At 38.5% G+C, this 22,459-nt stretch overlaps 1 protein-coding gene across 8 annotated transcripts in view; it reads right to left on the reverse strand.

The window, feature by feature from the left end:
• Positions 1-3,029: 3,029 nt before the first annotated feature.
• MAST3 (microtubule associated serine/threonine kinase 3) overlaps positions 3,030-22,459 on the reverse strand; it is a 190,940-nt gene continuing 171,510 nt past the window's right edge. For all 8 annotated transcript variants that reach the window (XM_075204702.1, XM_075204699.1, XM_075204696.1 and 5 more), the window contains 5 exons: positions 21,253-21,479; positions 21,050-21,172; positions 20,303-20,439; positions 12,638-12,819; positions 3,030-11,469 (listed from right to left, as the gene is read on the reverse strand). In XM_075204702.1, coding sequence (XP_075060803.1) covers positions 10,403-11,469; positions 12,638-12,819; positions 20,303-20,439; positions 21,050-21,172; positions 21,253-21,479 — 1,736 coding nt within the window. In that variant the 3' untranslated portion in view covers positions 3,030-10,402. The remainder of the gene's footprint in view (positions 11,470-12,637; positions 12,820-20,302; positions 20,440-21,049; positions 21,173-21,252; positions 21,480-22,459) is intronic.

Genomic DNA, 22,459 nt, shown 5'->3' on the forward strand with positions numbered 1-22,459 from the left:
CCACTTTTGGGGGCTTATGAAGTTAAGTTTCACTCTGGTAAGGCACGCGTGAGCTGAACCCATGATTTTCTTTTGTCCTTATTAGGATATATCCGCCATTTGGCGGGAAGATTTGGCGTGGCTCTAACTTTGAGCCAGACTCCGGGGATATGTGTAAATTGACCCCGTGCTGCACTGTGGGTCTCTGCTGAACTCCTGGGCTTAGTATGAGCCAAGTTTTGATGTTTTTGGAGCTTTCCAGATCCCTGGTGTTAATAGATTGTTGGAAGCTGCACGGAGCTGAAGTAAGAAGCGGCCATTCCAGATGCCCCGCCCACCAGAAGTCTCTATAGTTCTGATTTTAAAGTCAATACCTATAATGGATATGAATGTAGAGTTGAAAGCATCCTCTGAGAACCTGAACAACACACAAGTCTTTCCGACCTCGGAGTCACTGATCAGAAGCAGTTTTCAGAGACTTGTGTGTTATTCAGAACTATAGAATTAGATAGCAAGAGAATTAAGCTACAGATATGGTATTGAATTGTCAGATGGTATAAAAAGGAAGTAATTTGGAATAGAGGCCTTATCCTTGAGAAAGACCAGAAGGCTGAAACGCGTTTGATAATAAGGTCTAAAAAGACTAAAGGGGTTATATGAGAATCAACTACCAGGATTCCAGACTAAGAGGAAGGAGCGATGCAAATAACCTGGAATTTGCAAAGACCTATACCTTGCGCAATATCTAAGAATACCTGGTAGGAATCCACCTGATCCTTTGAGCCCACGGAGTCTATTTTTTGATTCATCAATTTTATATGTTTTATGTATGATTTTATTTTATTTGCTAAATATTTATGCAAAAATAAAAAAAAATTCTACTGGGATACTTTTGGATAATATTTATATCAAGATTGGAGGAAATCAGCTATACAAAAGAGATTCTAAAGAGATATATACAACGCTCACTAAATCCCATTATCTTGTGAGTATATGCACAAAAGGGATGAGAAATCCTAAAAAAGAGTTTTTTGACTGTTGAAGACACACTTAAAAGAAAAATTCATCATTTAATTAGAAACACATATCTATATTTGTTTTATGAAGAACACTGATTGAAGGGATTTAAAGAAGGAATTAAGAATATTGCATTTGTACATTGTATATACAGTATCACACTATGTATTTGTTATCTGTTTTATTCACATGAACAACTATATGCGGAGATAACTTCACACCAAGAAGAGTCTGATCTCCATAAAATATAAGTATTTTATATTTTTATATTATTTGTCACTAATATGATGTAAGAGCACCCAAGCGCTTGAGGTTTCACTTTTAAGTTGTTTATATGTTTTATTAAGGTAGTGTATATCCTTGGTGGAATAATAAGGCTGCTATTGGGAGTAGCGCAGATAATACGAACATTAGTTTTTTCCGATCGTGTAGATTAGTCACACTGAACAGCAGAGCGGAGATGCTGGAAAGGATGGTAACTCTGTGAGTTAATATCTAGGAATGAGCAGCTGAGTCAGTCATGTAGAGATACAGGAAGCAGGTAAGTTAGAGCCAGTGAGCCAAGTCTTCACACAGTCAGGGCTGACAAACAAAACAGACAACTGAGTGTTGGCCCAGGTGCCTTAAATAGTGAGGTGATGAAAGGCTGGACGAATGGGAGCAGAGAGGAGGAGTTCTATCTGACATGACGGGTCTGCGCAGAATCAAGATGGCCGCCACCATCGGATGGATGTGGCGCTGGCGGGGATCCCCAAAATTGGCAGGCGAGAGTATTGAGCCCCTCCTGTTATGGCGATATGTGATCATTCTATAGGTAATTGAGGGGCATATGTTTGCCTATTCTCCCTCAATTACATCATTATTATCCGTTTCTGTTTAAGATAACCATTGGCTTGTATCACTGGGAATTATTTAGAATGACGACTGTGAAGCAAAATCCAATGCTTTGTTAGAAGTTTAACAAAGTTTATTATACAAATGAATTGTATGTATAAATTAAATTTATAGCATACAATTAAACTAAAGTTAATAAAATTAATTGATTAAGTAAGGTACTTCCTCTAAAAATGTGCTTACACAAGTCAGTTGTTAGAATATCAACTATTTGAGGTCAGTGAACAACATGGTGGCTACAGGCTGGGTAAACTAACTTTCCTTTTCCTCATCAGTGACTTCATCAACATTTTTTTTCCATTGTGCTAGAGGAAACACCTCTTCCCTTGGAAAAATTATTTGCTTATTCAGCCTCCACTACCACCTCTACACTGATGACAACCAAATATACCCCATCCTGTCCGCATTTGCATTATCTCACTGTTAATAACAATTTCCTTAGTCTCCCAAGCCTGCTGCCTTGTGGTCACTTGACCGCCCTGTGCTTTATTCCTCACATGCAGTCTTTCTCCCAGTTCTATCACCTCCACCTTAGAAATACCATCAAATTGCCACAATACGCTCCTTTCTTACCCAAGATGCTACCAAACTGCTTAACCACGTCTCATCTCCCGCCTGGACTACTGTAATCTCCTGCTATCTGGAATGGCCCTCACTCATCTATTTCCACTTCAATTTATCTTGAATACCGCAGCAAGACTGATCTTCCTCTCTCACCATATCTGTCACAGCACTTTGCAAATCCCTACACCGACTTCATTTTTAAGAGAACGGTGTACTTTATCGACAAATCAATATATTTTAAACTATATTTAAAAAATGAAATGTTTATTTTATTATAGACTGCTGTATTATTAACTTTCATTTAAACTTGACATTCTTATTGCGGTGCTGTGTATTTATACTTCCTGTGTACATTAATTTTGCAACATGGTTTTATTAGGCAATGTATACATGACATTGTGATATTCCTGTGGCCCATCCAGATTGAGCTGCTTTCAGCCTCAACGATGCAGTGTCAATATAATTTGTAAACTGGAACCCTTGTGCCATGGTCTGTTCTACTGTTCACCATGAAAAACACCTGCTGTATACTGAAGACCATAACAAACACACCAAAGAATAACACTGAAAATAGATCATATTTGAATATTATATTTATAAACAGTTTCAATGTTTTGTACAAGCAGCGATCCCACGTCACTGACACATTCAAAAGTTATTACAAAACGCAGCATCATCAAATAGAAATACAGGGTAAAACCATCCACACTGAAGCGGAGAAGGTGCTAATGTGTATTTTCAAGAATAAAACAAAACACACCCATGCTCTTGTAAACATTTATGGTGCAATCACAAAACGGGTTTCCCTTTTTGATGTAGCGCTCCCGAAAGGTGTGTAAATCATCAAATGCCCACTGGCAGAAAATACACCCGCTGCCTATACAGAGAAGGGGTGTTCTTTTTGGGGGCATAACCAATATTCATGAGAATGCATTCATTCAATTCACTAGAAACCAGTGCCTAATGAATACCAAGCAGGCCTCATGAAAAAGTGCATCATTGCGGTCACCCTTTGAGACAGGCTGAAATGATTTTATACTAGGAATTTTCTTCAGTTTGCCCACATGAAAACTGGATGTAAAACATTAAAAAAAGGAAAGTCTTTAAGACAAGTTAAATGCATTATACATAACAGCCACCCTGTGTATTTCTTACATAGAGATATAAATATATGCCTGAAAGAGAAAAACACAAACACAAGTGTGAATAAACCATTAAAAGGTAGTTATTGTTGTCAAGGAAGAACAAAATGTAACCATTTATCTTTTTAACAATAATATTATGGACCTGTCACCGCGATTTAACACGTTCTATATGTAAAATAGTCTATAGCATAGAAGCAATATACTTAAAGATGCTTAATGTTCTAGCTATGTTTCCATTTTCTGTTGTCACCAACCTTATTATCCCTCCCAAGTGCTAAAAAATTAGAGGAAAGAGTCAGTTGCAGCAATCATTGTATTACTCTTATTTAAAAAGAAAGATTCCACCCACCACTGCAGCTTTGGGCATAGGAATGGAAATTACGAAACATCCAAAATTCTTACTTAATGCTTCAAGACACCATTATAACTTTAGGTATGCATGACAGGTCCTGTTTAACATGCATAATTTCTATTTTTATCAAGGTCTGACCCATTAATCATTATTTTATTTTTTTAGCATACTAGTTATATTAGCGGTCCTCATTCCTTTTATATTATACTTAATGTGCTTTTCTAGATGTACTATAAAGCCATATATCAATAGTTTCTAATAATAAATGTAAAAGTAAAGTCCACCAGAATGTAAGGTCGGTTTACAAGCACAGTTACCCAATTACAACATTTGCTTTTGGTCCGGTATGACTTACAACAAAAAGTGTGCATATATAACCAGCAATATTCACAGAACACCTTTCCTTTTTTTTTTTTTTTTTTACAAATAAAAACAAATATATTTGCATATATAGTTAAATACACTGGCACAAAAATATGGTACAAAATGTTATACTTTTTATGACAGAGGAATAATAATATCCCATTAGAAAACTTTATATATTCCTTGGCAATTCTAGACTACTCAGGGGGGAAGCTGTGTGAGCATGATGGAAGCTCAGGTGCATTGAATACAAACAAAACAATTATGACATCCAGAAAAGCTTAACTATGAATGAATATGGATTTTACTAATGTTAAAAAATTTATGTATAGGAAAAACGTAAAAGATTTCTAAACCCTTTTTTTTTTTTTTTTTAAGGAAGATGAAAATTAATATTGAGAGAGTTGCAAAGTCTGATAATGAGCAAGAGCTTACTTATGGGAAGGCGCTGTGAAAGTCCAGGTTAGTCACTTCTCAAATTCACTCGACTAGTCTGCCATTTCCTGGCTAGTGCAGAAAAGTATTTGTGCTAAAAACAGGTAGAATATGTGCTTTATGCCCACCAGAAGGTATATATAAACAAGTGGGGTTCCCTATTCATTAGCAACTGCATACAGTAGAAAAATTAAACAATATTCCATAAAAAATATTCTTCAACATTAGATATTCAAGATTTTAAAATGTATTGTTTGGTACAAATTAGCAGATTTTACAAGGGAATTAAAGAGCCAATAAATCTCATTTGTGCCATGCCACGTGGATTGAAGTTTAAAAACAAATCATTAAAATCATCTATCTTCATAATCAGTGCTCAAAGTAGGACATTATGTACTTGTATGATATACCGGCATTTCTTCTCCACAGTTCCTTTGACGCTGCTCATATGCTTTACAAGCAGGTTCTTTGCTGTAGAACATATGAACATTAGATTAACTGACAGACAAGAATCGATTCCTGTGGGTGCAAGAGGTGGAAGGGTCTCAGAGCAACGGGAAGTATATAGTAAGTCTCTAACAAGGGTGAATGCAAAGGGCCAAGCTGATATATGCGGCTCCTTGAAACTTGGTAATATATTGTCCATTGATCAGATTTTGCAGCCTCATTGGATAAAACACACACCCACATTACTGTGATTAGTGCTTGCTCTCTGTCACTCTGTGCATTTTCACCAATCAAAGGCTGCAAAACCTAATGAGAGGGGGTGGAGCAACATATTTAAATCACTCCCACAGATAATTGTTCAGTAAGAAAAACATCGCAGGCAGTAAAACATAAGAGATCAATAGAGATTGCCTCTAAAGGACTCAAATGATGTTTGTAGGGCATTTTTTTTAGCATTATACTTTTGCAATCTTTATTGGAAATGCCAACATTAATGCACAAAAAAAGTTTGGCAGCTTAACAGGGTGGAAACTGCAAAGATGTCAGCACAGAAGCCTCACCACCTGCAGATAGTCTCATATTCACTGTTGCCAAAATGCATACTTTACTAGTTTTTTTTTGTTAGCAAAGGCATGTAAAGAATTTAATTCATGTACAGACCCTATACTCATACTACCATATGCACTTGCGATCTCGAGAGCTGGCTCTGCAAAATGTTTTTTTGTCTGCTATAGTAACTGCAAGTGAACACACATTGATCAATGGAGAATCTTCCATAAACCCCTCCCTAACTGTAAGCACTCGCTAACCCCCAAATGCCATTTGACATGCAGCGTCTCTGGCGTTTAATACAAAGCCAGTTGGTAAGGACCCTTTAGTGCTTTCAAACACACTATATGCTTGCCTTTACAAATAGACGGACTCTTCTTGTGTATAAAACCCCCAATTATACATATACAATTACAACTTTAACGTTTATTAATAAACAAAGTCAATGACCTTACAACAGATCATTTATAAATTTTGGGAAACTGATTCTATTTTCTACTGGAATTTGGAATGCTGCAGGTCTCTGCTCCTGTATAAAAAGTTTAGCAAAAAATAGTTTCGATTTTGTAGACTAAAGAGAAAACAATTAAGAGTGGAGAGTAAAAGTAGGAAAATCAGATAATTAAATGAAAGAAATAGAATATTGAGAAAACAGAAAACAAGTTGGCTATCCATGCAAAATTGTGTTTGACACACATCTTCTTGTATCAGTGTGACAGGAGCTTTGCATCATTGCAAAGTGCTGTTGGGAGACCCTGCTCCTCCCACTATGAAACTTTCAGTTTGTGGTTTCCTGCTTACCTCCATCCCTCTTTACACATCCCTTGTCACATATTACCTCACTAATATAAACAGGTCACTGCCCGAGACATGATCAGCACACTCATCTGCTGTTGCTGTGAACATGTTGATGATCTGATTGGCTAATACACACATGGACAAGCAGACAACAGAGAATACAATAAAGTGCTCAGACCATACTCAAATGCACCTTAATAATGAGCCCAACAACAAAGACACAAACAATATGTTACAAAGAAAAGTGATAAATGATAAAGGACTTAGACATCAAATGTTAATAAGACTATTTACAATTCAGACTTAAGCTGGTACACACCTCAGCAATTATTGCGCAGATCACATGATTAACAACTGTTTTGTCAGATATTTCAAGAGTGTGTAAGTTCCCAATATCATGTTTTATCGTACCAAAACGCATCGCATTATTTGATTTGGTTTTCTAAACTTCCTAAAAATTACAATCAACAATGGAACAATACAGGGCAAATGTGGAAGTGTGTACGCACTCACGACCGGCAGCGCAGGTACATTCTCTATATGGACAAAAGTATTCGGACATTTCATCATAACACCAACAGGGCCTGAACTGACATTGTATTCAAATACATATACTTTAATATGGAGTTGGTCCCCTTTTGCAGCGATAGCCACCTTGTGGAAAGCCTTCCACTCTTCTTGAAAGGCTTTCCACAAGATGTTGGTGTGTTTCTGTGGGAATTTGTGCCCATTCATTCTGTAGAGCATTTATGGAGGTCAGGCACTGCTTTTGGACGAGGAGGCCTGGCTCGCAATCTCGGCTCCAGTTCATCCCAAATGTGTTTGATGGGGTTGAGGTCAGGGCTCTGTGTGGACCAGTGAAGTTTTTCCCCACCGAACTCCTCAAACCATGTCTTTTGTGCCCCAGTGCACAAAGCAAGAACTGCAGTCATGTTGGAATAGAAAAGTGCCTTCCCCCAACTGTTGAAACAAAGTTGGAAGCGTAGCATTGTTCAAAATGACTTGGTATGCTGAAGCATTAAGATTGCCTTTCATTGGTGGTAAGGGGATTAGCCCAAACCCTGAAAAACAGCCCCATACCATCATCCCTCCTCCACCAAACTTCACAGTTGACATAATGCAGTCAGGCAGGTAACGTTCTTCCGGCATCCGCCAAACCCAGACTCTCCTATCTGACTGTCAAACAAAAAGCGGAATTCATCGCTTCACAGAACACGTTTCCACTCCTCCACAGTCCAGTGTGCTTTACACCACTCCATCTGACGCTTGCCATTGGTCTTGGTGATGTGAGGCTTGCATGCAGTTGCTTGGCCATGGAAACCCATTCCACAGTTTTTGTGCTTACATTAATGCCAGTGGAAGTTCGGACCTCTTCAGCTATGGAATCAGCAGTGCATTGGCGACTTTTACACACCATGCGCCTTAGCAGTTGTAGACCCTGCTCTGTGATTTTATGTGGTATTCCGCTACATGGCTGAGTTGCTGTTGTGCTTCAACTTTCTAATAATATCACAGTTGACCATAGAATATCCAGCAGGGATGAAATTGCACTAAGTCTTATTGCAAAGGTGGCATCCTATCACAGTACTATGCTTGAAGTAACTTAGCTCTTCAGAGCAACCCATTTTGTATCACTAATGTTTACAAATGGAGACTGCATGACTAGGTGTGTGATTTTATACACCTCTGGCAACAGGTCTGATTGAAACACCTCAATTCAATAGTGAACAGGTGTGGCCAAATACTTTTGTCCATATAGTGTATCTGTAGAGTGTGTACAGAGTTACAATCTTTTCAGCAGATGGTTATAAGAGATGAAGATCACAGATCTGAAGATAAATCACGTAGGTGTGTACGCAGCTTTACATTTGCTGCCTTCTCTGGAAATAATAAAGCAAATATTAAAGCGTTTTCTAAGTTATCTGCTACTGACTTGGAGAGTTTAGAAACATAAAATCAAGAGTATAAAAATGGTCTCTCATATCCAACTCCCTTCCCTAATCCATTCAAAAGAATTTGGCAAGCAGTCACAATTACTGTTCGTTTTACTACTAACCGCTAGCTAATAACAAAAGGCATCTGGGTAGAGAAGCTGATCAGTTAAAATGTTGTTTTTTTCAACCATAAAGAAAACTAACTGTAAACAGCATCTTTTTACTACATTGTATTTTGATCTATGTTTAAACTTCTGAACATTGCAGCCAACATCAAAGTAAAGGTGGATCAGAAAGTTTGTGTGCCGAGGTCTATGCTCTTACATTATTTTTTGGACTATCAGCATTGAAGAGCGTTTAATTTTTTGGAGAACATATATTATATGCTTAAAAATAATTCCCATGTATACAAGACTTAAAGCAGCTGACAATAAATAGCAATGTTTGCAGATAAATATGAATTAGGAACTATAGATATATTTTCTTTTGAGTGGAAGTCTCTTAAGAACAACAATTTAAACTATCTATTTGTAACAAAAGAATGAAATGTACAAATGAGAAAACTTCATAAAGCAGCAACACAGCCCAGAGGTACACACGTATCTGAAATTGGTTAACAAGTTATTATAGAGTAGAGCCATGGCTTTAAAATTCTTCAAAAAACTCTCACTTTCTTACAGTCACATCTGCACTTTTCCAAGTTAAAAGAGTTCATGGCTAATTTATATAGCAGTTTTATTGCAGCTGGAGAAGTTCAGCACTTTAAGAATCTCACAGACCTAGGGGTAAATGTATCAAGCTGAGAGTTTTTCGGCGGGTTTGAAAAACCAATCAGATTCTAGCTATCATTTATTTAGTACATTCTACAAAATGACAGCTAGAATCTGACTGGTTGCTATAGGCAACATCTCCACTTTTCAAACCCGCCGGAAAACTCTCAGCTTGATACATTTACCCCCTAGTGTGCACCTAAAACACTCAGTGTGGCAGATATACAATGGATTTCAATAGGAAAGCATTAGTATTAAAAGATTTGGACATTTTCCACCAACATTTTTAAAAATGCTTGAGGAATAAAAGCGCTTGAGTTTATTTTTAGGAGTACAATGGAGAATATGAGTTGAAGATTTTACACATTGTGCTAATCATGAAGTTAAAAGCTCCTGGGTGAAGAATCTTTAAAAGTGAGCTTGGTACTTCTTTGCATGGATTGCAAGAGGGGCAGGTACAAAGTGTCCAGACACAGCTTTCTTTGGGCCCAGTGGTGGCAGATAATGGTGAAGGTGATGAAGCATCTGAGTCACATTAAAGACTGGGAAAGTGCCTGGGTAGATCAATAGCGATTGGTCCACGTTATCACACTTCTAGCCCGAGTGCATCATATTGGCATTTGCTGAAGACATGCACAGAGCAACGCGCCCCGAGGCAGAGCGCACAGCCACAGGATATGAGGCTGCATGCTCTGCCAAGGGAATGCCCAAGATGTGGTCACAACATGTGAGCTTGTCTTTCACTGTTTTTTGTCAGAGTAGCACACAGCTAATTAAGAATATACCATGTGGAAGGTGTTGCAGAATGGCTTTGTTTGAAGTTTAGCACAGCCTTCTACTGCATGAGTAGTATTTTTAACATACTAACACTAGAATATTCAGTAAGAACAGAAGTTCTTCTGGAGGACTGTTCTAAATGTAAATAACATTTTTAACAAAACAAAACACATGCCATATGGATATCATATATAAATATACATGTATAATAAAATAAAAATTAAAAAAGTAAAAAAACAAACAATAAAATTAAAGTTTACAAGTGTGAAAGATAATGCAAATCATTTTCACTTGCTCACACTTGAAATAAGAGCTCACAAATTTGCATTGTGCAGAAATCTCCATTGTTGAGCTTCAATTCAATTAGTCCATGCACTTCTAGCTTGTTTTCTTGAGTGATCGATCTACTTGTTTGTTTTCTTTGCTCTTACCCCCTTTGGCACTTTCAAAGTGCACATCTGAGGTGGCTATAGAAAATGGAGCCTGAAACTCATGTGGCTTAGGAGTAAGATGACACTCTGCCTGTCTTTCTGAGCTAGTAGCTGAGGGATCTGATAACCAAGACACAAGTGGGCATCTGTCTCTGCTTTTCGGCTGTAGGGGGTAAAAAGCTTGACATTCCCAGTTCCCGGAGCACCTGTCTTGTTCCTCATTTTCAGAGGTCTGAACAGCTATTTGTGGCACTAAGCGGCATTGCTGTTCATGGGCTGTAGTCACTGCTGATGTACCTGCAGGTCTTGCTTGAACCCATGAAGTTTGGTGGGGTAGCCGTTCCCATAACACAGAGTTGCCTCCTTCTTTTTGCCCATCACAAATAGTTTCACCAACCCCGGACTCCTGCTCATCAAAGCTGACTTCTTGTACAGCTTCCTGCTTTTTAAAGGAGTCCCTCCTCTCTGAGAGATTGAGCCTCCTCATTACTACTACTTCTGGATCACGCTCATGTTTATCCGTTCCCCAGTCTCTACAACGACTACTAACTTCTGAGACACTTTCTGTTGCCTCAGATGTCTCCTCCCAGTGCTGGGTTTCTGGTGGTGTTGTCTTGCGTCCACAGCCAAAGTGGGTGACTATTTTTTCTACCGACTGTACTCTTTGTAAAAGAGGTGATCGAGGAGCCTCTGTTGTTCGACTCCGCGTTCCTTGCCGAACAATCGCAGGGGGTGACAAAGTCTTCCCCTGGAAAACACCATGTCCACTCCTAGTGTGCCCAGGCAGCAACGGAGAGGGTGAACGTTGTGGGGAGGAGGGAGGTTGATGGGCAGATGAGGGCGTGCATGCCAGTGGAGATGGGGGAATGCTGCTTGTGGATTTCCTACGGACCACCTTCAGACGTTGTCCACTGAGTTTGGGTGCTAAACACTGCAGCGAACTAGGGCGGATGTGTCCAGCAGGCGAACTGGGTGTACTAGAGCATGGGGATGTGCTTTGAGGTGTCGCAGCATCTGGAAAACACAGAGGTTGATTCAATATGATCATTAGTTTTTCAAAAGTAAAATCTGATTCACTAGGCAAATAAAATAACACTCTCCAGAGATGCTTTTATTTAGCACTGGTTAACCTCTTAATGACCATAACTATTTTTAAGATAATACTTTCTCTTGGTAGCATATTGCGCTAAAAGGTCAATATTGGGTCTTGCTATTAAAATCCTTTCTCCGCTGCTGAAAAAGACACAAGTGGTGGTTTATATTGTACCCCTGGGAGACAGGGCACTGAAAAGAAAACATTACTCCTCATGCCCCTATAACCCTAGTACTCCTCAATTTTCTAGTAGCCCAGCCAGGACAAGAATAATACAAGGAGCATAGCAGAGCGGAAAACCAGCATTCATGGGTAGACTGGTGAGTTTTCCCCCTACAGCCCTGGGTAAATACAAAAGAATCTTTTCTCATTCTCCAGTAAGGTAACCTAAACAATGGGTAAAAAAAAGAGCAAAATAACAGGCCCTATATTCACCTCCCTGCTATCTATGGCATCCTACTGCAGAAGGAGAATTTTAGATTATTTAGGGAAAAACACACAATACACACCACTAGTGGAATCCCAAAAACATATATAATCTGTTATGTACATAACCTGATTGTAAGGGTGTCACATATGTACTACTGATATTATATATGAACAATGAATGAATGCACATTTATTTTATTTTTTAGATTATATGTTTATATTATCTAGCATTATTTTATTTCATGAATTTGGCTTTGACAAATGTGTTTCATATAACATGTGTTTGTGGTGTTGATGAGAATGATGGGGCAACTTAAGGTTTTTTTTTTTTATCATCAATTTATCTTTACTTATTATAACTGCTATTTAACAAGCTCTCCCATGTTGTCATTCCTACTAATGCTGTGTATTCTTCATCAAAAAGAAGCTGACAAAGTGTAGGGTGTATGGAAAACCTGATTTGCATCTAACATACTTGCCAAGAGCACATCTTTACAGAACATTTATACAGGTCTCAATTGAATTCTTACAGATTTATAAAAAGCAAACAAACATATTAGTAATAGGCAGTTAAATCGGTGAGGGCAAGGTAGGTTTATGTCCTATGTTTTTTCCTTCTACTCACAACTGCTGGCATTATAAATATTATAGGTCACTTACCAACCGGCATATCAGGAGCTGGGCTACGACTAGGAGTGGTGGAACCGGGAGACAGACTGTGAGTTGGGGAGGCTGGGAGGCTCTCACTGGAAGACAAGGACTGGTGGAGGCCCGAGGAAAAGCTCTTGCTGGTTTGTAACACTGTTGATTGCTTAGAAATCTTCTTGAAAAGTGAGCGTTTCCTACAGTGATATACAAAAGGTGGTTAAATTTTTAGTGTTTATTCTTGATCACAGCAATACTGAAATAAATAACTAGCACACAGTGAAAAGGTTAGTAAAGACAACCTTAATGAGAGTAAATGTGTCATGAAAGACTACTTTTACATTAAATATGAAGAGCCTATGCCATACTATCTAAACAGCAAACAACAATAAAGCAACATATCAACTAAAAATTGCTGAAATTGGCACACGCTGCTTAAAAATTAGCCTGGATTCAAACCAGCACCTGATAGTGCCAAAATAAACTACTCAGATACATCCTTAAGGATCAGAGATTGTGGCCTCAATGATTGTTTCTTATATTTGCATTTTGAAACATGACTGTTTTGCTGAAAACAACATTTTATTCCCTACTACTTGCTTAAAGATAAGATAGATAGAAAGGATATATCTAGAATACACTTTGTGGCCACTTTATTAGGTACATATGTTTATTATTGCAAATATCTAATCAGACAATATGTGGCAGCAACTCAAAACACAAAAGCATGCAGACACGCTCCAGAGGTTCAGTGACTTTGAATGTGGAAAGATAGTTGGTGCCAGATGGGATGGTTTGAGCATCTCAGAAACTGCTGGAATTTTCACACACAACAGTCCCTAGACGGTACAGAGAAAGTTATAGGAAACATAAAACATCCAATAAGCGGCAGTTCTGTTGGCGAGAAAGGTCAGATGAGAATGGCCAGACTTGTTCAAGTTGACAGGAAGTTGACGGTAACTAAATTAACCATGCGTCACAACAGTGGTATGCTGAAGAAAATCTCTGAATGCATAGCACATCAAACCTTAAACTAGATGGACTACAGTTGCAGAAAGCCCCATTGAGGTCCACTCTGGTCAGCTAAGAGCAGGAAACAGAGGCTACAGTGGGCATAGGCTCACCAAAACTGAATAGTTTAACACTGGAAAAATGTCTGACCTGACAATTCTTGCTTTCTGCAGCAATATGCAAATTGTAGGGTCAAAATTTGGTGTAAACAACAGGAATCCATGGATCCATACTGCCTTGTGTCAATGGTGCAGGCCGGTGGTGGAGTAATTATGTGTGGAATGTTTTCTTGGCACACATTAGGCACCTTAATACCAAGTGAGCATTATTGAAATGCCATAGTCTATCAGAGTATTGTTACTATGTGCATCCCTTTATGGCCACAGTCTACCAATCTTCTAATAGAGAAATTGAGAATGACTACCTGGGCGCAGGGAAGTACATGTATAGTGCTAATGTACAGATACCACGGTGAACTGGTATAGACTATATACATACACCAAAACTATGGAAATAGATAATATCAAAAGGGTAGGTATTGCATTTATTTTAGCAGTAGTAAATACCAGAATAAAACAAGGTTGCAACCCTACTGGCATATGCGCAGTAACAGATAAGGAAATAGATAAACGATCAGACAAAACTGGTGAAAAATTATATGTTACTGTTCTGTACCAATACGACCTATAATATCAGTATATCACTAATGTGCATTAAGTCCAAATTCAAGGTTTATAAATCACACGAGGCATAAGTCTATAGAATTCCAATACCAGAATAAAAGTAGGTCATAGAAGGTCCAGGTAGTTAGAGTCTCTTGTGATGGGACTGATGGTGCAGTCCACTATGTCAACAAGGAACGTGGGGTTGCCAGGTCTAGTAGGAGTCATTCAGTACTCCACAAAAAGAAAGTGTCCATAAGCCAGAAACTAAAGGCTGCGGGTTCCACTGTAGTCTAGCAATAGCGGGACAGCATGGATGTATCCTCAGTCTTCTTCGGTCCCTTCCGTCAGCGACTAGTTGCTGTGGAAATGCCGGGGTGGTTGTCTAGCAACTCCGGAAGTCGCGTCTATGTAGGTGATGCGAATGCGTCTTTATTTGGGAAAAAGTCTGTACAGTGTGTGGCCGCAGCTGTATGCAAACCAAAACAGTAAAGACAATGGTGTTTGAGTAGCAATGAATTAGTAAGCATAGCGTTTCGCCCTGGGGCTTCTTTAGGGATTATATATGGTGTTAAGACCATATGTGGGAGTTTAAGTAGGCGCGACATCTATAGGCGATTCCCGATTGTTGTTTCTAGCAAGTCTGTGGTAGGTCTGCTGAATGATTGATGGCTGCTTGGTCCAATAAGGGGCAGCACAATGGCGTTGATATTGTATAAAAAGAAACTTAGTGCTGACAATACAAACGCTGCAGCGGGTATATTGCAGAATATTATACTAGAGTTTGGTGGTTGGGTTAGAGATAAAAACAAAATGAGTAATCATTTTGAAAGTGCAGTAAAAATCCTCACACTGTTAGTATTACACCAACCTATCAAACAGGGTTGGATTTTCATTATATCGTGCCTGGTGCACTACAAATAGAATTATGAGTAAAATACATTCATGTCAAATAGATGTACATATAAATAAATGCACAAAAATTCCCAAAACCACACATACATATCCATAGACATATACATATACATATACATAGGTGTCCACCATTGTTCAGAAATTCGAAATCAATATTCAAGACGTCTGGTGTAAGGGTTTTCATCCTAAACATCCATTTTGACTCTTCCCTTGAGATCAGCCCAATGTAGCCCCCCCCCCCCCTCCAGGGTTTTGCGACGATTTTAATACCCATTAATCTAAGTAGGGATGGATCTTTGGAATAATACGTGGCAAAGTGCTCAGAAACGCTGTGTATTTCGACGCCCTTCTGGATATTTCTCTGATGTGCTGACACTCTAACATGCAATTTTCTGATAGTTCTACCAATATATTGTAGTCCACAGGGGTATTGTAAAAGATAAATAACTCCTGTGGAATCACATGAGAGTCTGCCGTAAATGGTAAAAACCTCACCAGTGGTGTGCGATGAAAAACTGGTGGTTGGTTTTATCTGGCTGATGGTGCCCACCTTGCATGCCGCACACCTGTTACACTGAAAGAACCCATTTGTCTTTTCTTTAAGCCATGTGCTATCCACAATCTTGTTCTTGGGTGGAATAGTGCTATTCAGAAATTTAGATGTTCGCCTTTGTGTATATGAATTTAGGTATCTCTGGAAGTAAATTCTTCAACTTATCATTCCCTAAGACTTTACAATGTTTTCTATTGATGTATTCAATTTTCTTGGAGTCATGGTTGCATTTGTTAATAAAGGGGATCTGAATGGGTTCAGTGTTATCATTTCGCTTACAAAGAATGTTTTCCCTATCTGTGTCCGATGGGCAGCGCCTGCTCTACCGTGTCCTGATCATATGCCCTCTCCAGAAACCGTTCTTTCAAAATGTAGGCTTGTTCATCATATTCCTCTATTCTGGAGCAATTACGCCGTAAAGGGGTAAATTGCCCCTTTGGGATATTTTTTTTATTCAGTTTCTGTAGTGACTGCAGGTGGAGGGGATATAGAAATTTGAGTCCACTTCTTTGAAAAAAGTCCTAGTTTCTAGTTTGTTGTGTTCTATATATATTTCTAAATCTAGGAATTGCACAGACTCAGAACTGGTGTTGGAGGTAAAATGGAGATTGAGGGTGTTTTTATTGAGGTATTCGAGAAAAAGGGCTAAAGTGTCTCTGGGTCCTGTCCAGATAAACAGATCATCATCTACGCAGCGACGCCAAAGTAGTAAAAATTGGATGAATGGGTTATTGTTCCAAATTGTCTTATTCTCCCATTCAGCCACAAACAGGTTCGCCCAAAGCAGTGCCGCGAACCTGTTTGTAGAATTGACCCTCTTACCAGAAGTAGTTATGGTTGAGTGTAAATGCAATGGCATCTAGAACAAAATTGATTTGTTCCCTAGGGAGTTTTGATTCTCTAGTAAGGATGTCTCGTGTGTGTATGCAACCTGCTTGGTGTTCAATAATGGTGTATAAGGAAGCGACATCACAGGTGGACACTAAATATCCCAATTTCCATGTGATGTCTCTAAGTACCTCCAGGACATGTCCTGTATCCCTCAGATAGCTTATTTGTTTGGCAACTAGGGGTTGCAAGAAGGAACTATATAGTTATCTATATAAGCTATATAGATAGCTTGAAAGATAAGTGGTCAATGATCCGATGCCTGAGACAATTGGACTACCGGGAGGGCTGTGTAGGATTTTATGAATTTTTGGAATCTGATACATCACTGGTAGTCTAGGAAATTTAATGTAGAGGAAGTCTAGTTCTGCTTTGCTTAGGATTCCTTTCTGAAAGGCAGGTTTAAGGAGGTCAAGTAATTCACTTTGGTAGTCTATTGTGGGATCGCATTTGAGAAGCTCATAGGTGGTATCATTAAGTTGTATATTTAGCTACTCCAGATATTGATCCTTATCCAGACTGGTAATTCCCTCGCCTTTGTCTACTGGTTTGATAATTAGGTCGGGGTTTTCCTGAAATTCTTTGAGTGCTTTCCTCTCTCTGGTGATAAGGTTTGTGTTTCCATAGTTTTTCCTTTTGTTTGAGATGGGAATTCTATCAATAACTGCTTCTACCAAATTTTGGAAAGCGGTAATAAAGAGGCCTTTAAGGTAACTAGAGTAAAAAGTGGATTTAAGTTTACCGTGCACAAATTCTGTGTTGGTGAATCCTTGTGCGTCACACTTTTATCTATCCCCATAAAGTATTTCTTAAGGGTTAACTTACGGATAAATTTATGAAGATTGATGTATGTGTCAAATTTGTTTAGGGGCTGGTCAGGGGCAAACTTCAAACCTTTGCTCAGTAACTTGAACTGCGCTCCAGTAAGATGGGCTTTGCTCAGGTTGAAAATCCCTTTATTGGCTGGTGTTATTTTCTTATTTTGGGTCTTGTTCCTTGTAGTTCTACCTCCTTGTCTCCCTCTGAGTCTTTTTGAGTCTGTATGGGTGGACATTCTACAGGGTATTGACTGATGTATGTACATGTTGGGTGTGGTTCTAGTGGACATGGGTCTTCCAGATGGATGGGGCCCTTTGCAAGTTCTAAAAAAAAGGTTGAGATTTTGTTTATTTTCTCTGTATCTACCTATAGTTTATTAAGGTGTTCCACTTGATCTAGTTTTTTAAAAGTCCAGATTGTGTGTTAAGAGAGCTTTAGGAAAGGAAGAGACACCTACAACACAGACGTCTATAATGCCGTCCTAGCGTAGTGGGATTTTTTATATGGTGACGTTCTCTGAGGGCTTCCCAGGTTCCTGGGGTTTAGTGGCTTATAAATCCTTTTTTGTGTATCTCTTTTTGGAATGATTTTGATGAGTGAGGACCTTCGGGGTTTTAATCTATTAAGTCATTATCCCTAGTGTGTCCATTTCTCCGAGGAACATGGGTTCTCTTACTGGTTTTATGGTACTTGACTGTCTGTGGTTTGGTAAATATGGATTGGATAGAATTGGGAGTGTTTTCATAGTTCTTAATATCTCTAACAAATTTCCTTTCCTTATTTCTGATAATCTCCTCTGTCCCTTTGATTTTGTTAAGGGTGAGTGTTTCTAGATTAATGCAATCCTCAAGATGTTGTAGAGATTTTAGTCTGTCTTGTATGAGGGTTATTTCCTCCTCTATATGTTTCAATGATATTTCTCGGTCTGAAATAATTAATCTCATCAATACAAATAAACAGGACTCGAGAATTTCATAACAAGCATTGATAAATGTATTGTTATTTTGATTACAGGTGGGTTTTATTGTAATTCTTAAACCCCTTGTGACAATTTTGTTCTCTAGGTATTTGGATAGGACGGTGGCCTCCCACCATTGTTTAAGGTTCTGTGTAAGCAAATATTCATATCTAAGTAAATTTTCACAGAGGATTGACCACAAGTTCTCAATGGGATTAAGGCCTGGGGAATTTCCTGTCTATCGACCAAAAAATGTTGATATTTTGATCTCAGAGTCACTTAGTTATCACTTTTTTCTTATGGCAAGGTGGAAAAGGAATTGTCTGTCACCAAACTGTTCTCGGATGGTTTGGAGAAGTTGCTCTTGGATGATGTTTTAGTACCAATCTTTATTCATAGCTGAATAGGCAAAATTGGGAGTGAGCCCGCACCCTTGGCTGAGAAGCAACCCCACACATGAATGGTCTCAGGATGCTTTACTGTTGGCATGACACAGGACTGATGGTAAAGCTCACCTTTCCTTCTCTGGACACACGTTTTCCAGATGCCCCAAACAATCTGAAAGGGTATTCATCAGAGAAAATTACTTTACCCCAGTCCTCAGCAGTCCAATCCCTGTACCTTTTGCACAATATCAGTCTGTCCCTGATGTTTTTCCTGGAGAGAAAGTCTTTGCCTCACTTTGCGGGCAGATGCACTCACACCCAGCTGCTGCCATTCCTGAGCAAGCTCTGCACTGGTGGTGCACTGATCCCGTAGCTGAATGAACTTTAGGAGAAGGCCCTGGTGCTTGCTGGACGTTCTTGGGCACCCTGAAGCGTTCTTCACAACTATTGAATCTCTCTCCTTGAAATTCTTGATGATCCGATAAATGGTTGATTTAGGTGCAATCTTACTAGCAATAAATATCCTTGCCTGTGAAGCACTTTTCGTGCAAAGCAATGATGATTGCACGTGTTTCCTTGCAGATAACCATGGTTAACAGAGGAAGAACAATGATTTCAAGCACCACTCTCCTTTTAAAGCTTCCAGTCTGTTATTCTAACTCAATCAGCATGACAGAGTAATCTCCAGCCTTGTCCTCATCAACACTCTCACCTGTGATAACGAGAGAATCATTGATCTAATGTCAGCTGGTCCTTTTGTGGCAGGGCTGAAATGCAGTGGAAATGTTGTTGTTGGGATAAAGTTCATTGTCATGGCAAAGAGGGACTTTGAAATTAATTTCAATTCATCTGATCACTCTTCATGACATTCTGGAGTATATGCAAATTACCATCATAAAAAACTGAGGCAGCAGACTTTGTGAAAAATAATATTTGTGTAATTCTCAGAAGTTTTGGCCATGAATGTAGAACGGTATACCTAATAAAGTAGCCACTGAGTATACATCTAAACACTGCAACGAACAGGGGAGGATGTGTGCAGCAGGTTTAAAATATAAAATTAAATCAATAAAATGGATAGTTCTAGACCTTCTGAATTTGCAGATAAAAAAAAATGTGTGCACTTTGGGAACCAGAACCCAAAAAAAAAAATCAAAAAAAAAATCAATGAAACATTGTTCTATGACCATTGTACAGGATCAAAGAGAGCTTTCTGGCAGAGAGGACTTGCTCTCCAATAGGAAAATACATGATGTCACATGGGGGCATCAAACGATTTTCCTTCTTAATGCAGAAGCACCAAGCAGTTCTGTATTAACTATACACAGTGCAGGATTTGTCTCTATAAATACCCCCCCAAGAAAGTGTACAGCTGTGATCTTTAATCCATATATAACTAATGACAGATAGGCAGCTTCCTGTTTACATAAATTTAATGTATATATCCAATGGACAGATCAGGTGATATATCGGTCTAATCAGTCTTACCTGTCCTGATTCTCCCTTTTCCTGCTTTTCTTGGTCCTCCTTGCCATGCGACCTTTACAGCTGTTTTTTCTGGCGGGACCAATCTTTATGGAAGTGTTTTCTAGGGGGGTAGTCCTCAGCGACACTTTGTTGCCACTCTAATCAATAGAAACACTGTATGTGTTATTTAGGAACTAACATTACCCAAAGCAAACGCACATCTGGGTTCACAAGGAAAAGTTCTGCCGTTACTGGAAGATACCATTACAATGCAAGATTTAGATTAAACCAAACAAAAAAAATATTAATGAAGAACAGTAGATAGAAAGGATAATTAAAGTCTATGGTAACATGAGCCGAGAAAAGGGTTTCCAGAAGAGATTATAAATAGTGTAAAAGTACTGCAAACATGTAATAATCAAATATAAAAGATAAAATGAGAAGAAAAAGAATATATTTAACAAGAAAAGCAAAATAATTTAACAGACTAAAATGCTGGTAACATGGCAGATTATTTGTTTTTATCAAGCAGTTCATACTACAGTCACTAGAATTGCCTCTACCACAGTTCTGTCATCCTTGTTCAAACCCCCCCCCCCGATTTATTTTTGGCTTTTTAATTTAAAGAAATTAAAAAAATAACGCACATCAATTCATAAGTGAAACACAGAATTTACAAACACATTACAGAGCTCTGAATTGTTCTGCATGAGAAATTTTACAGTGAAAAAACAATCCATACAAATATACACACACATAAATATATACCTTTAAAAGAAGTTCCACTACATCCATATGTACCAAGCCAAGGACAGATTCCCCATTCACATGTGTTATAAGATCCCCAGCTCTCAGCCCTGCTTCATGAGCTGGACTTCCATCTTCTACACTCTGGAAAAATACAATGGATGGATTATGACACTTTTAAACTGGCCTTCTACCTATATCCGACCCACCCAAACATCACTCACCCAAACCATGTGGTGGACTGTATACACATCGCTTTCTCCCATGTAAACACGAATAGCACGCAATGTGAAGCCATACTTCTTTCCAGAGCTATGTATAATTATGGGGGGTCGCAGACTCGTTACTGCAACTGCTGTGTCCCGAATAGGGGAAGAGTCCCTGGAGGAGGGGTTGGATGACAGAGAGTGTGGGGATATGGGACTAATGAGCGATCCACTGCAGAAATCATCTATCGAGACAAAACAAAACACTATTTGTACCTTGGGATATAAACCCAAAAGCAAAATACCAAAAACTGGATAAACCAAAGACTACGGTTAGACCTATTGACTACCTATATAGTGTACACAATTTCTTATATTACTATTTAAATTCACACATGCACATGAGGTTTGAAATATGTCTAATTTGTTATATAAATGAAATAAAAATTAAAAGACAAAGAGAAATTAAAATTACGCTGCATCAACAACAGACTGACGATTGAAAAAGGTCAATACAAATACGCCCCGAGGAAGCTCATATTATCATCTTGTTAAAACATGTATAGGCTACGATCATAGGCGAGTACTGAATTTTTACTAGGACATTGTCTCCATTGGGGAGTATGAGTAAATAATGTAAATAGCCAGCACTACACCTTATTTGGTTTACAGGTAAAATACCCAGGAGGAAACTAAAAAGTTAACAGTTTATTTAGTAAATGTTTCAGGAAAGCATGTACAAACTAATAAAATAAAAGCTGCTGGAATGTGAACAAGCTCTTTTTCTTAAAGAGAACTAAAAAGTATCTGTAAGATATTTATGTCATTACTTATTCAGAACGGTCTCCATCCTCTGCATTCAAGGATAGGAGCCAATTTAAAGGGTTAAGCTGTCACATTGTGAGACAAATTGAATGGGAGAAAGGCATACACTGCTACTCCAACCTAGCTACTCTCATGAGCTGCTGTCATTTAATTCTGTGGATTTTTTTTGAAAATGCACAAAAATTACCAGAGGTGGTTTACATGCACATATCTACCAGTCACTTCTGTGGCTTAGTTTATCAACTTCTCAATATAAAAGGCTGTTATAAAATAGAATATACAAATAAAATAAAAGTTATTTTAATAGAATATGTTTCAATGATCATTATAGTTTATTTTACACAATAGCTTTATATGTTAAAAAGGCACACTTGTATTGACAGTTTACAGTAATTAGGTA

This window comes from Mixophyes fleayi, chromosome 1 (assembly GCF_038048845.1).
Source record: "Mixophyes fleayi isolate aMixFle1 chromosome 1, aMixFle1.hap1, whole genome shotgun sequence".
NCBI classification, from domain to species: domain Eukaryota; kingdom Metazoa; phylum Chordata; class Amphibia; order Anura; family Limnodynastidae; genus Mixophyes; species Mixophyes fleayi.